This window comes from Callorhinus ursinus, unplaced genomic scaffold, assembly GCF_003265705.2.
Source record: "Callorhinus ursinus isolate GAN/ISIS: 27379988/994484 unplaced genomic scaffold, GSC_fseal_2.0 scaffold55, whole genome shotgun sequence".
Taxonomy (NCBI): Eukaryota; Metazoa; Chordata; class Mammalia; order Carnivora; family Otariidae; genus Callorhinus; species Callorhinus ursinus.
The window spans coordinates 2,632,864-2,648,346 of record NW_027397117.1 but is presented as its reverse complement, the minus strand read 5'-3'; the positions used below and the strand labels follow the sequence as shown (position 1 = coordinate 2,648,346).

At 50.6% G+C, this 15,483-nt stretch overlaps 1 protein-coding gene across 2 annotated transcripts in view; it reads right to left on the bottom strand.

Moving 5' to 3' along the window:
• Positions 1-1,006: 1,006 nt before the first annotated feature.
• Positions 1,007-15,483, bottom strand: part of HIP1 (huntingtin interacting protein 1) — a 140,266-nt gene continuing 125,789 nt past the window's right edge. For both annotated transcript variants that reach the window (XM_025864476.2, XM_025864478.2), the window contains exons 23-32: positions 12,815-12,925; positions 11,972-12,030; positions 11,523-11,616; positions 10,256-10,356; positions 9,891-9,996; positions 8,591-8,714; positions 8,070-8,131; positions 5,510-5,618; positions 4,713-4,794; positions 1,007-4,418 (exon numbers count right to left, since the gene is read on the bottom strand). In XM_025864476.2, coding sequence (XP_025720261.1) covers positions 4,742-4,794; positions 5,510-5,618; positions 8,070-8,131; positions 8,591-8,714; positions 9,891-9,996; positions 10,256-10,356; positions 11,523-11,616; positions 11,972-12,030; positions 12,815-12,925 — 819 coding nt within the window. In that variant the 3' untranslated portion in view covers positions 1,007-4,418; positions 4,713-4,741. The remainder of the gene's footprint in view (positions 4,419-4,712; positions 4,795-5,509; positions 5,619-8,069; positions 8,132-8,590; positions 8,715-9,890; positions 9,997-10,255; positions 10,357-11,522; positions 11,617-11,971; positions 12,031-12,814; positions 12,926-15,483) is intronic.

The following is a 15,483-nucleotide window of genomic DNA, read 5'->3' as shown; positions in this document are numbered from 1 at the left end:
GAGCGAGCTGTGACCAAGGTCTCTCCACTCGCTCCTCAGTGGTTCTTCAGATGCAACAGGCTCACCCTTGCATTTTGCTGCAGGGAGCAGAAACCCCCAGCTGTAGGCAAGCATTCCCCATTTCTGTGTTTATCCAGATCATCTTCCCACTGGGCAGTTCTCTCCTTACTTGACGAGTCATTTTGGCAATTCTCCCACTTATCATCCTTGGGCCTTCCCCACCTCCCTCCCTCCCTCAGATGTCCCCTTGGCTTCACGCACCAGCAGCGCGAGGTTGCAGATAATGCCGGTGAAGTTTCCGTGCAACCAGTCCCAGCCATTCATCAGCTCCCCCTGCAGAGCCTCTGGTAGCCAGACCAGCTTGCTCTGAATCCCCTTATGACTGGCATCTTCTGTCCCTGAGCAGCAGTTGTCCCATCCAGTTTTAAGGTGACAGGTTCCTTTTGCATCTTGAGGGTGGAGAAAGGTCTATCTATAGTGTGAGACGCCAGATTTTATGCACAGACCTGGGCGACAAGGTAAATGACAATACTGACCATTCTGGCATGTTCTGTTCGATCATTCCCAAGGACAGGAGAGGGTACAGGGGACGGAATGTGACTGAGGAGTGCAAACCAGGTTCTCTATAGCAGCTGTATTCTTTTTTCTCTTTTTTAAAAGATTTTATTTATTTGAGAGAGAGAAAGAGAGAGAGAGAGAGCACGAGCGAGCACAAGAGGGGGTAGGGTTAAAGGGAGAAGCCGACTCCCCCTGAGCAGGGAGCCTGATGCGGGAATCGATTCCAGGACTCCGGGATCATGACCTGAGCTGAAGGCAGTCGCTTAACCAACTGAGCCACCCAGGCGCCCCAGCAGCTGTATTCCTCACAAGCATTCCTATCTTTAAGACTTCCTCTCAGAGGTGCAGAGGTTAGGTGGGACTCGGTGAACCCCAGAAGTGTAGGCTTTTCACTGGAACCCCGACCCCAAAACCACGTTGGATGGTCAGTTAGCACCACCGTTCTCCATTGCCAGGTTGAAATATTTATTTGAAAAATTGAAAACACAGATGCAATGTATTATACAAAGAAAGTCTTAATACCATAATAAAAGTATTGTTGGAAGGGAATAAGAGCCTGTCGCTACCTGCCCTGGGAAGGTAGGCACTCGGTGAAAAATGAAATTCATTTCTAGGAACTATTCTAATGGAAAACTTGGGCGGGGCGGGGGGGGGGGAAGGTTAAAAACAGAAGAAAAACAAACCCAACCTATCCCTGCGAACCTAAATGTGAGAGTTTGTTATAAGTTATCAGCAAGATTTATCAGAACCCCCTCGGTTTGTCCCTAGGAGTAGTAATCAGCTTCATTTAGGGCCTTCAAACTGAGGTAGTTGAGGGTCACCTGAAAGACATGTCTGGAAATGATCTACTCTCAGAATCGGACCCAATGGCATCTAACCCATGATTTCCCGTTGCTTTGGCTCCTGGGAGCGAGAGGCTGTGCCACCACTGTGGGTTGCTGATCCTGCCTTTGGTCTGACCCTGGGAGACGGAGGGGCATCTGCGGTGAAGGCTGGTGGGCCCGCAGGGGTGGCTGTCTAGGCTACAGACAGCGTGGTCTCCGGGCGACCGAGGATGGCCGAGACAGGCCAGAGCCGGTCTGGTTGAAAGGCCAATGCCAGGATCGAAGGCTTTCATTGGCAGGAAGGATTTCCAGAGACTTGCAAAGGTGGTAGAAGGTAGCAAGAACTTGACCGGTGGCTAAAGACCAGGGTAAGTGGAGCCAGGAGACCCCTCCACACTAAGAAGCTGGCCGAGAAGTGAGCATTTCCCAGGTGCAAGCTCAGGACCAGCTCCTCCTCGGCGAGAGGCCGAAGCAAACCAATCTGAGGATGAACGACATGCATTGTGACCCCCCTGGTACCTGGTTAACCCTGGTGTTGACTTGGCAGCTCAAACACTTCCAACGATAAGGACATTCTGGACCATGTTTGGTTCTTCCAGCCACTGGATTAGGGACTTAGGTTCAGGTAGGACCCTAGGGATCCTGCTGTCAGCGGCAGAACTAGGCAACAATCTAAATTACAGTCTAATTTAAACTCCTGACTCGGATATAAAAGAACCCCACAAAAGGCGGGTCTTTTCTACTTTTTTTTCCTTATTATGTACACATACCCCCTTACTCTACAACTGTATTACAAAATTAAATAAGGGATACGGCCGTCCTTCAACCTCTCATCAGTCCTAAGCCATTCTTTTGTTTGCTCTGCCTTGCTGTGACCCAATTACACTAACCCATGGGACTTCAGTCACTCATGATGCTCAGTGACTACTTTAAAAGGCTATGAGGTTCATTTTTAGCTTTAGGATGTCATTCCCATTTGAATCAAGTATTTCATACCAAGTATAAACACCCTTATTTGAGAAAAGCCAAGGCAGGACAATTTGATTTTGGCTACAGGATGGGCCAGCTCCTAAGGCGAGTGAGGACAAATACAATTACGCTACCTCCAACGGATACTTCTCGTGTGGCACGGGATTAGCCTGTGTTCCTGTTTAATCGCTTCCTTCATGGTTTTATTACTCAGGCTAAAGTCCACAAAGGTTTTAAAAATTACTGTGGCTTCTTTTTAGAGGGAACGTTATTCAGAGAATCCCAGTGTGGTCCAACATACTAGATTTTTCTCACCACTGGTAATTGGGAGCACAACAGTTCGGCCGAGATTCTGGAAGGGAGGACTAGTCCGCTGTGGAAATGCTGACCCACTCTGAGAACACACGGATTGGCTTAATTGGCACAACTGGGCCAGGGGCGCCACACACCACTCCTTCTGCGCCTCGGATGGAAAAACGCTGAGCACGAAGAAGCGTTAAGCGTAAGACCGCTCATCTTCTGCTGCTGACCCCTCTTTAGCCCAGTGTGGAGATCGCCTGTCTGAGTCTTGGAATCTGAGCTAATGGGAGACTGTTTTTTGAGTGCCCTACTTAGTAAATGCACAGAGAGGGAGGGGGAGGGGGGGGGGGGGAGGAGGGCGGTTGATTCACAGTGATCAAACAGGAACCTCGCCACCTGTCACGTAGCAACACTCAGCAATGTTCCTGTGGGACAGGTCCTGGGAAGTGCTTGTTGGCTTCTACCTAGGAGTTGCTACAGATAAGGAAGGAAGATATTGTTTGTCCAAGATCGGAAGGTCACTTAAATGCTGGGGTCTGTCCGTCTGGAGGTGGACAAGTGCTGTCAGGCTGCCCGCCTCTAGGAAGCTGTTAATGCACCCTCTGTCCTTATCTTGTCCGGGCACCAAGGGCCCGGGACGTGGGGCTGGAAGGCTCAGAGCCAGTGGTCCCCCTTTCTCGGTTTCCCCGACCCAGGTGCTCTGAGGAACCTGCTCGCCTCGGGGTCTAGGCCAGTAACAGACTGGGAAGCATGTTGGCCTGGTGTCTGATTCTTGAAGACTCATGACCTGGGGCAGCCAGGCGGCCCCGCCATCGCCACACCTCAAATCCTGATTGCTCAAAGCGTCTTTCTGGAGGCTGCCGCCGCTGCCAAACAGAGGTTAGTAATAAATATTAAAGGTACCCAACCAAGCACAGGGTTCTTTCCTGCCGGGAGCAAGTTTGCCTGATCTTCTGAGTCTGTCCCTTAGGTAGAACATGGAATTATCTTCTTCAGGTTCAAGAGGATGCCCAGGCAGCCAGCTGGAGAGAGGAGTTGGAAAAGCCCTCACGCGCTCCCTCTCAGGGTCCTACCTGGGCCTGAAGGGAGGTGGCACAGAAAATTCATTCCAGGGTAAGAAGGGTGGCTACTCTCCCCAGCACACTCAAGCACATGATAAGGTTTTTCAGCCTGGTCACCAGAAGTTCCCAAGAAAGGGGTCTCCTGAGACCTGGGTCGTGTGCACCCCTCCTTTCCTGCATTCTTTACCCCTGGTCAGAGGCTTTCAGCTGGGCTCTCGCTTTAGGAAGGAAAGGCACTCGCTCTGCTTCTGCCTTTGGAGGAGAGTGGGGCCCAGCAGCAGTGCCCGCCTCTGGGGAGTGGCCTCGGCTGACCCGGACTCACTCAGCGGGACACTCAGCATGGAGGTTGGCGTGGAGCACCAAGGAGAAGCCTGAGCAGCACCATTGCTGTTAACTGCTGTGGTTAGGGGCCCCCGATGGCTCAGAGCTCCAGGGGTGCTCCCTTTGGGAGAGTTGGCTCTATGAGGGAACGCTGAAAGAAGAAAACAAAAACAACAACAACAAAAAAACCCAAAAACCCAACCAACCACCATAAGAAGCAGTGGGAAATCCATGGAACTGCCAAGAGAGGGGAGAGTTGCCTTGGCGTGCTCGGCCAGGACGCTCCTGCTATTCTGTTGGCACAGATTTAGGGCGGCGTCCTGGCTTGGAGCCCCGCCAGCCCTCTGATGCTCATGAGTTGGTGCAGATGGTGAAACAGAAAAGGCTGAGGAGAAAACAGAGAAGAAAAGGCGTGAGGTGGCCTCTCACCAGGGCTCTTGGAAACAGCGACACCCTCGGACAAGGTCGCCGAGCGTCGGGGGGTCCAATGGCAGGCAGGATGGGGAGGGAGTTCCTCTCTGCGAGGGGTGGCCCTGGTCCCCCCCTCCTCTGCGGAAGGCAGTGACTGGGGTCCCTGGCACTGGACAACGGGAGTGGTGTGGCGGCCACCGGGACTCCCCTGGGGCTTAGGCTGTGGCTGGGGAATAACACACACACACAGACGGGCCACAAGATTTACACTCGGACATGTGGGGTGTCGGCGTGGCTCTATTCTTTTCCGGTGTCCGCTTCGTGCAGTGCAGGTGGAGACGCTTCGGTTCCTGAAAGACAATGATTTAATTTTTGCTTCCGAGCACTATACGTGTGCATGCATTCATTTCACCAACAAAACGGCCACCATGTTGGGCTCTCCGATACCTCACGCTCACAGCCATCTATTCCCTGAGTTACGTGCCCAGGAATGACGGGTATCCATCTGTGGTTGGCTCCCAGAGTCAGTCAAGACAATGAGAGTTGGCAGTCCCGGTCATGATCAAGTTGGCCGCTTTGGGCACGTGGGAAAGCGGCAGACTCTGGGTGATAATGCCTCTCTGGGCCGGTGGGCCCACCATCATCCCCTCACTGTACCCCATTTCTAGCCCCTGACCCTTTCTCTCGTGTGGCCATTGCTGCCCACTGCTGACTCTAGTCAGTCACTGAGGCTTGTAGTCCACTAACCGCCATCCATTCGTTCACTGCTCAACTCTATGCACGCCAGGCTAACTGGGCCTGGAAGGGGAATGGTGGCGAGGGAGTGAGGAGCCCACTGGTCAACATTAAGGTCTTGAGAGGTGACAACAAAAGCTTTCAATTCACCCCAAGTTATGCCAGTTTTGGGGCTTGAACGTTATTTACAACTGAAGAGGAAAAACGCTCTGTGAGTTGAGAAGGGGGAAGTCAGTGACCCGAGGGTGCCCCATTCTGTCATGTCTGAGGGGAAGGCCCTCCACGCACCCTTCCCTCACGGCGCCCGCGCTGGCCCTCAGAGAGGCCCACCTTCTTCCCAGCCCTCAGCAACACCAGCGAGCTCGTAGTGCTTTTTTCGAAGTTCTCCCAGTTTTTGACGCTCCTTCTGCAGGTCATTCTCCAGCTCCAGCACCCTGACCTGTGGGAAGAGGGGAATTTTCTTTTGAGCGGCGATCTGACAATGGTCTCACTTTGACTTAATCCCTCTCCTGTTCTGCTGATCTCCCCTCCTGTTTACTCGTCTATCCCAGTGGCTCTTCCGTTTCCTCACTGGGACCCTCTCCTGGAGGTGATGCTTTATAGCCCCTGTGGGTAGAGGGCTCATCTCATGCTCCTCTGAAATCTCTACCTGAAAGCAACTCTGACATCTAGCCTATCTGTGTGGTGTGTTCCAATCCCGTTCCCCTTCTGCTTCAATCCTGCTTTCCTGGAAATCCAGGCAAGAGTCAGCTCAGATGGTTCTTCTATCTCTGAGGGGCTGGTACGACTTAGGGTTACCATCGTACAGGAAAAAGCACAATCTTACCAAGAAAAAGGCTGGTTCCTGGTTACCCCTACTCCTCATTAATTCTAGTTATTTTACTAGTACTAATACTAGTTATTATTGTATTAATTCAAGACATGTTTGCTGAGCACCCATCATGTACCCCGGGCTCTGCGGCAGGTGCTGGAGACACGGTGGTGCACAGACAAGGTCCCTGCTTACTTTGCAGGGGGGGGAAACACAAACTCACGAACAAGAACAGATCAGAACGTAATGAAAATGACACAGGGTCACGTGATAAAGGCCAAGGGTGATCAGCAAACGCTACTCAGGCAGGCGGGAGCTTGAGGTATCGGAAGAACAGAAAGGAGCCCCATGTGGCCAACGCGTGAGGCGGCGAGAGGGTCACGAGAGGAAAATGGAGAAACAGGCCAGTATCATTTCATCCAGGGCCCCAGGGTTGGGGGGCAGGAGTTTGGATATTAACTCTTAAGTGTGAAAGGGAAGCCACTCGAAGATTTCAAGCAGAGATGTGACACGCTGTCATTTATGCATTTAAAAATCTGTAGAACCTGAAAAAACTCTACGGGGTGGGGCAAGAGTGGTTAGGCGGTTCCTTTTTTTTTTTCTTTTCAAATCTTTTATTGTGGAAAATGTAAAACCATATGGAGAGATGGAGAGGATCTGGCGAACCCCATCACGGACCTTTCACCGAGTTCCACCAACTGTCAACCCAGGGCTGGACCTGTCTCAGCAATGTTCTTTCCTATTCTCTGCCCCCAACTGCCCCGCCACCCGGCCCCGCCATGGGACCACTTGGAAACAAGTCCTCGCACGCATTGCAGCTAAGCTGCCTTTGCAGTAGTTCAGGAGAGAAACGGTGGTAGCTCAGGCGGGGTTAGGAAGACGCGAAAAGAGGGGGAAGGTTCAGGCTTGGAGAGTTGGCGTTGACAGGACCCGCTGGGGGACTGGACGTAGAAGGGAGAGGGGGAAGGGAGGACCCAAGGATGACTCCAAAGTCTTAGCACCCCGGTGTGTGGGGTTCCAGCTACTGAGGTGGAGAAAACAAGGGGAGGGGCAGATGCGGGTGGGAGGGAAATCGGGAGCCCTGGTTTGGACCCATTAAGTTGGAGACGTATTTGGCATCAAGTGGAGAGATCAAGTAGGCAGCTGGACAAGCACAGAGCTCAAGGAGAAGATAGAGGCCAGGGAGAAGAAGCTGGTACTTATCAGCATATAGATGGAATCTGCACTCAAGAGGGACTGGATGAGCCCAGCAAGCAAGACAGTGTAGATGGCGGGGACTCGCACCTGATGTGATTTTTCCTAAAAATGCCAAGTGACCCACATAGAGACTTTCACGTTCTCAATCTGGACTTCACCCCAAGACTGGGACCAGGAATTCTAGAACGAGGATGTCAGATCTTTTTTCAGGATCCCACTGATTCCTGTTTCTCCACATGCCATAACTTTACGGACCGGGAGAAAAGGCATTGCCTTTGATGGGTTCTCAGTGAATCGATTTTTCTTTTTTAAACCAAGGTCATACACAAAGAATTCATAGCAGAATTTTTCAAAAAATTGCCAAAACCCAAAACCAAACAGAAACAGACTCATAAATACAGAGAACTGGGGGTGGCCAGAGGGGGAGGGGGTGGAAGAATGGGTAAAACAGGTGAAGGGGATGAAGAGGTACATTCCCAGATGAGTAAGTCTTGGGGATGAAAAGTACAACATCGGGAATATAGTCAACAATATTGTTAGGACGTGGCATGGTGACAGACGGTGACTATACTTAACGTGGCGAGCACTGGTAAGACATTAAATACTAGTTGATGTCTGCTAGGAGATCCCTGATGGTAACGGTGAGGGGAACACCAGTCCGAGACCAGTGAGCCACAGTTAAGATTCTGAACTGAACCCATCAACTGTCTCCACCTCCTCTGTCCCTTCCAGTGTCATTTACATTCATTCCTGGGCTACCGGGTCCATCTGTGTTTGTTTCCTCCCCAAGTCTCTCCCCTACTGGCTTCTCTCCATGGGGATAATACTTGGGATCGGTGTCACCGGCAACCGATGGAGCAGACTCGGAAGCGGGGATCCTACCTGGGAATCCATCTCCTGGCGTTTGATCTGGGTCAGTGTCATGCTGGAGAAGTCCATATTGTCTGCAAGGGCGGAGGGAAGGTCTTGTCAGGTGACACCCCTGGCCGACTCTCTCGCCTGAGAGGTAGCCGGTACCAGCACTCTGCTGAAACGCTCGCTCTGCTAGTCCCCAAAACACGTGTGAAAGTCACTGACGTATAGATGGGAAGGAAGTGCCCTGAGAGGGTAACGAGCATTGGGCACGTCCCCCCCCGCCCCCACCCCCCAGCCCAGAGACAACCAGGCCCGGAGAGTCCTGTCTTTGAATCCAGAGCAATTGCTACATGAAAAATTGACCTTAAGGCCGGTTGCTATGGTGACAGAAACAGCACACGTACGCGGTGTCCCCCCTTATGAGAAAGTAAGTACGCACGTAGAAAAGATGAACAAGAGAGAATGGGGAAACGGAATTGTGGGAAACTGGGGACATAGACACTAGCTGAACAGGATGGATATGAAAAGCAGCGCTTCGGGGAGGCTACCTGTCTCCTCAATCTGGGATTTGCCCGAAATGGTGGAGGCCACAACGGTGGCGGTGGCCTGGTTCACCCCCCGGGAGGCCTGCTGCAGCTGGGCCAGGTTTGGGCTGTCCTTATCAGCTTTCACCTGCCAGGGCCAAGCAGAGTTAGGTTCACACAGCATACGGCGGCAAGGACAGAGTCAAAGGAGTTGGTCCAATGGTTCCTAGCAAACATACGGGATCCGCTGTGGTCACTAGTCGGCTTCTTACAAATTGCTTCCTATAAGGGGCACTTGTTGCAGCTCCGTCGGTTGAGTGTCGGACTCTTGCTTTTGGCCCGGGTCATGATCTCAGGATTGTGAGATCGAGCCCCTTGTTGGGCTCTGTGCTTAGGGGGGAGTCTGCTGAAGATTCCCTCTCTCCCTGTCCCTCTGCCCGTTTCCCACTTGGGCATGTGCGCGTGCTCTCTCTCTCTCTCTCAAATAAATACATGAAATTTTTTTAAAAAGATTTTATTTGTCAGAGAGAGAGAGAGAGAGAGAGAGACAAAAGCACAAGCAGGGGGAGTGGCAGGCAGAGGGAGAAGCAGGCTCCCCATGGAGCAGGGAGCCCGATGGGGGGCTCGATCCCAGGACCCTGGGGTCATGAGCTGAGCCGAAGGCAGGTGCTTAACCAGCTGAGCCACCCAGGCGCCCCTAAATAAGTCTTTAAAGAATGCTCTTGTAGGGTCAACTCCTGGCATATTTCTGATATGAAAAATTACTCCTGGCTTATTTGCTTGGTAGCCTCAGACTCTAGCTTTATCAGTTCTTGTGATAAACTGTTCTAGTTGTGGAAACTAATTTGGGACAACAATAAATAAGGATACGGATGCTCCCCAGAGTACTATAAAACTCACAGACAGATTTTGGTAACAAGCTTTGTATTACGATTAGTTGGGGGCAATGGTTCAAATTTGGAGACTCTTCAGGAACCTCAGAGCCAAGCCAGGGAACCAGCTCACGGCGCCGACATATTCCTTATTTGAGCGCACCTTGAATACCCAGATTGCTAATCAGAGGTCGGCAAGGCTGGGACCCTCAAAGGCCACTTGCCACAAAAGCGCTGAGAGCCGAGAGGAGAGCCCGTGTGGCAAGTTGGGCGGAGGAAAGGCTCTCAGAGGAGGGGAGGAGGGGACCCTTGAGAGGCAGAATTTTAACTTGGGACCTCATCTACCTGGACCCTGGATAAATCATCTGTTCTTGGGGCAGGCTCCATGGTCCCAGTAGTCTCCAGCCTCGGCGGACCTTACAGCGCCCTGGGGAGTCTGGTGCAGGTCCTACCTTAGAGGCAGCCACAAGCTGGGCTGTGCTAGCAGCGATTTCGTGCGAACACACCATCAGTTCCTCAAATTTCCCTCTGCCTTGCACCACCAGATCGGCTGCATCCCTGGTAGTCAGAAAGGGACAAGACAAATTATGTCACGGACAGCTCAACCCCTTACGATCCTGCCTCCAGAGAGCACAGCTGGCCCGGCCCGGCCCTGTGCAGCCCCAGGAGATCCAGGCTCTCTTTTCAACTTTCAGTCCTGTTGACTTCCCTACCAACAGTTCATTTTCAAGGGGCAGACTGTTTGCCCTCGGCTGATGTCTGGGAAGGGTCGATGGAACTGGGGGTGGGGCTGAGGAGCCCTGGGAGTGACACTTACACCATGACAGTGGCTCCCCAGCCCACGGCTTTGGAGGCCGAGATGAGTCCTTCCGTCCATCGAGAATTCTTGGCATAAAACTCTTTAGGCGATGCCGTGCCCTGAGGAAGTGAAAGGTAATAACGACTAGCTTTTTCTCGAGGGCCTCCTATGCCCCAGTTGCTTTTATGTCTATTACCCCCATACGGACCTCACACTAACCCCAAGATGTAAGCATTATCACCCCATTTTACAGATGAGCAAACAAAGACTCAGAAAAGCAAAGATACTCCTTTTTTTTTTTTTTTTTAAAGCAAAGATACTCTTCCCCGGTTCATGCAGGAGATAAGTGGAAGTAAATCCTAGGCGTTTCTGACTCCAAAGCCCGTAGCATTTCTCTTATATCACATTTCCATGTTGTATATATAAGACTCTCTATCTATTCACGTGCACATAGGAACAACGTGATCCGAGAGGAGTCTAACCGCTTGCCACAATTTGCCGAAAGAGAAGAGTACTCAGTGAATAATTGAAGCAAATTATTTCTCCTTGGAGTTTTAAAATGCTTTCATGCTTTGGAAGTGTCTGATAGTCTTGGAAGCCACAGGTGCTCCTTGCTCAGTCTCTCTCTCTATTTTGGGGATAGAAAACACCCCCTCTTGGACTGATAAAAAGCACCACCACTAAAGCAGATATGGCTGCCTTCTTTGAAGGATAGTGTTCAGGTCCGGAATCCCTCCCTGGGCCTCTGTCCCCTAAGCTACAGCTGCACACAGGGTGTAAGAAGGAAACACGCCAGCAGAGGAGGGAGAAAGCCCAGTGAACACGTCGACCAGAGACTGGGGCAGAGTCTGTCTGTGAATAACCATCAGCTGACTCTGCCATGGGAAGGAGACATGGCCGCACTCACTAGGAAAGGTCAGCAACCAGGCCGGCCCTTCTGATTTGCCCAGTTTTCAAAAGCTCTCCCTTCCTCCTCTGAGGGCCCAGGCTTGCAAAGCACACGGGGTTTCCAGAGCAGGTTCCAATGATGTTGCCTGGGTTAATGACCCTGCAGCTGGAGGCTGAGGCTGACTGCCCTCTGGGGACCTGGGAGCACCCCAGCTTCTTCCCATGGGCATCTGTGCCAGGCCATGAGAAGCAGCTGCATCCTCAGATGCACACCCGGGACAAGATGGCAGCATCCGTGGATTTTGCTGAACGTGGATGAGCGTCTTGAGTGAACATAGCCTCTCGGTGAACTGGGAGTCTGTGAATGACCTGTCCAGGGGTCCTCACCCACGCTTACCCGGCCACTCTCCACTATCTCTCTCTGGAGGTCCTTCGAGGCCACGATCAGGACCTGAATCGCTTGCATTAGGCTTGTACAGGAACCAAGGATCCTAGGAGGAAAAAAAAAAAGTTAGGGACACAGAAGAGAGATCAAGAACAATGAAGGAGTCTGTTCTCTTTTTCAGGCCTAAATACAGGCAAACTTGGGATAGGAAAGGTGGGGGGAATACACCTTCATGGAAAGGCACGTGAGTAGTGAGACTTGACTGGGGACAGTTACGTGATGATTCTCAGGGTTTCTCTTCCCCTAAAATGCAACTGCAATATTATCATCAAGAACACCACTGTCGACAACGACACAGACTCAGTCGTTGCCCATGACTGCTACTGTTCTAATTAGTATAATCCACTGCAGGAGAGACTCATCTGATCACCTTTAGGTGGCCCCACATGGCTCGGACTGACCTTTCGTTCACCTCCAATTGGACTCCTGTGTCTCCAGCTCGGGATTTGCTGAGCATCTCCTGTTAAAAAGAAGCAGGGTTTCTCAATACATGGTGGGTACTGAGTGCTCACTGGCATCCCGAGACACCTTGTGTCCAACATCCTATGGCAGCTGAGAAACCCAAATCCAGAAGGGCCCATCCATGTCCTGGTGAGTCGGGAAAAGAATCAAGACTTCCGATCTCTTCAGTGGGAAGCGGCCCCAGCTGGCTGGCTCTACCGTCTGTGAGTGTCCATCCCAGGCTGACGTGTGCACAGAATTCTGGGAGCTATGGCACCCTGCCAACGGGGGGCAGCAGCTCCCAGGTCCCAGCAGCAGGTACTCGCCCTGAGGCAGGCAGCCTGAGTCTTCCACCAAAGGAGTGCTATGGGACCTTTCCAATGCCGCCCACTCAGCTTTTCCCTGGGACAATCATGTCTGCTGATTTCACGGGTGCCTGCCGCTAAGAGAAATGTGCATTATCTCCTTTAACTCTTACAACACCCCTCCGAGGCAAGTACTATTACCACTGCCCCATCATGCAGAAACGGGACCTTAGTGAGGTTCGTGGAACGACCTATTCCAAGGGACACGACTAGCAAGTGGTCAGCCTGGAAGTATGACGCAGGATGAACTGACACCAAAGTAGGTGAGGGGCTGCTCATTTTCTATCCCTCAGGGATCCTGGGGAGTTTGGGTTTTGGTTGGGCTCATAAGGGGCCTCGGTAGCCTTCATGAACAATTCAGAGACATCCAATGGGCAATGTCACCACGGGGAAGCTGCAAGAGCCTCGCTTTAGGAGACGTGCCAGATGCTTCCATACCTCGATTCTGGCTGTAGCAGTTTTGATGGCCGCTGACGTGGCAGCCATCTCTTTGTCCACCAGGTCCCCCAGTTCCTCCTGTTTGATGTCCAGGCCTCTGGGCAGGAGCTCCTGGGAACAGCATCACAAAGGCTGCGATGACCCTTTGTCCTCCTCCTCTCTGTTCTCCCGTGGCAGAAAGCAAGGGAGAAGGGCCCTGCCACGTAACACACTTCTGGAACCCACGGAGGGGCCTCCTGTGCGGGCCTTGTCTGGAACTTGCTACTGCGTGAACCCCAGAACCTCACACTCCACCCCCCTCCTTCTAGAAAGCCATCCCTGCCTAAGCCCACAGTGCCATTCAGTTGCAGCTGCTTGGACCCTGACCTCACAGTTGCATGGTACATTGTATTTGTGGCTTGGGAGGTATTTTATTTTAAGATTCATTTATTTATTTGAGAGAGACAAAGAGCAAGAGTGGGAGGGGCAGGGGGAGAGGGAGAGAGAATCTCAAGCAGACTCCACGGCTGGACACGAGCCTGATGCAGGGCTTGATCTCATGACCCTGAGATCATGACCTGAGCCGAAACCAAGAGTCGGACGCTCCACCGACTACCACCCAGGCGCCAGTTGGGAGGTATTTTAAAAACATCTTCAAATATCGGTTATGCCTTCCAACCAGACACTCTGCCTCTTATTGGACTTTGCATCCACAGCAATCATATGAGGCAGTTACTAATCCTGTTCTACACATGGGAAGCCAAGGCTCCGAGAGGTCAAATGTCTTGACCCCAGTCACACTGCTAATGAATGGCAGAGAGCAGGGATTTGAACTTGGAGCTGATGGCAAAGCCTGTGAATTGTGAAAATATTATGTGTTGCACCTACGAGAGTACAAAACAGATATGAATGGTTTAAAGAATAAGAACAATGGCCCACATATCTACCACCCAACTTGAGGACTAGCCTAAGAAACCTTATCAGTACCTTTGAAATCTCCTTTGTATTCTGCCCTAATTCCACCTCCACCCTCCCTGCTTCCCACCTCAAGATAAACACAGAATTCAGGAGAATGCTTACTTTTTTTAAAAACTCCCTATGAAGGCATCCTTAAACAGTATAATGTTAAGTGCATATGTTTTGATCTTTATTTATTTCTTTTAAAGGCTTTATTTATTTAAAAGAGAGTCTTAAGCAGACTCCACACTGAGTGTGGAACCTGACTTGGGGCTCAAACTCATGACCCTGAGATCATGACCTGAGCTGAAACCAAGAGTTGGATGCTAATTAACCCACTGAGCCACCCAGGTGCCCCTGATTTTTATTTAAAAGGAATCCTACTGTATGCATTTTCCTATGACTTGCTTGTTCACTCAGCAGTCCGTGTGTGAGAATTGTCCTATAATGTGGTAATTCTATCCCAAGGCAAACACCCTAGAGAAACTCTTACATCGGGAGATATGTACCAGAGTGATCATGTAGCACATTCATGACAGCCCCAAACTGGAAAGAACCCAAACGTCCATCAACAATAGATATATAGCTATATAACATATATGTAAATACATATAAACAGATACATAATAGATGTATAACTTGAGCTACAGTCACACGACGGACTACTACAGAGCAGTGAAAGTGAACATATCTGCGTGGATGAACCTCACATACAGAATGCTGGAAAAAGCACGGTGTAGAAGGAAGTCTGTAACACATAGAACTAAAAATGTTACTTAGGGGGAAAAGGACATAGTTTTTCTATTATCTTCACCTGGAACCCTGATTAAACATTCTACATATAATTTCTACACTCCAGCTTCTAAAATCTGTGCCACATTCTATGGTAATTCCCTCAGTTCTATCATCCAGTTCACTGATTCTTTCTTCAGCTCTGTTTTAACTTGCTGTTGGATCTCTAAACTAAGTTATGACTTTCAATGATTATATTTTCCATTTCTAGAAGTTTGGTGGTGGTTTTTCAAATATATCTGGTTACTTTTGAAAGTATCTTATTCCCTTGCCACACTTTTTAATAGCTTTTAAAAAGTTCTTTAACGTATTGGACACACTTATGGTGAATGTGTGTGCCTTGGGACTTTATCTGTGAAAGTTCCTTGGGGTTTAGAGTCAAAGTATACCTCCTCAGAGACCATTTGGATCTGCCTCTGCCAGGTACCTGGGGCCCTAATGACCTGATTACTTTAATTTTCTGTTTGGGTTTTTTTTTTCACGCCACAGAGGTAGTAGATTCGGACCCTGAAGCCACAGATAGGTGGCCTGTACTTAGAAATTCCCTAGGCGGCCGTGTTGCCTCCTTTCCCCCACTACAACCAAGGTTGAGACCAGATCTCTCCAGTAGAGTAGGCTTTTCCCCCGTTCACTTGGGGTGTGATCTTTTGAGGTTCTGTTTTGGGGAGGAAGTCTCTGCATTCCAAACTTTGACCCTACTTGGGCCTAGGTTTTGTTTCTTACTCTCCCCTGTATGCGTGGCCCATTAAAATCCAAGCTCTAGGCCAAGAGATGAACAAACACTGGCTCCTGCATCCTTTTGGTTTCTGATTCTGAGAATTTCCTTAGTTTTCCGCCAGTTCAGACTCAATTAACATTTCCCCCCCAAATTTTATTTAGCATATTCCACATCCTGTCCTAGGAAGAGTTCTAAACATCTGGTCAGTCCTACTGCCAGAAAG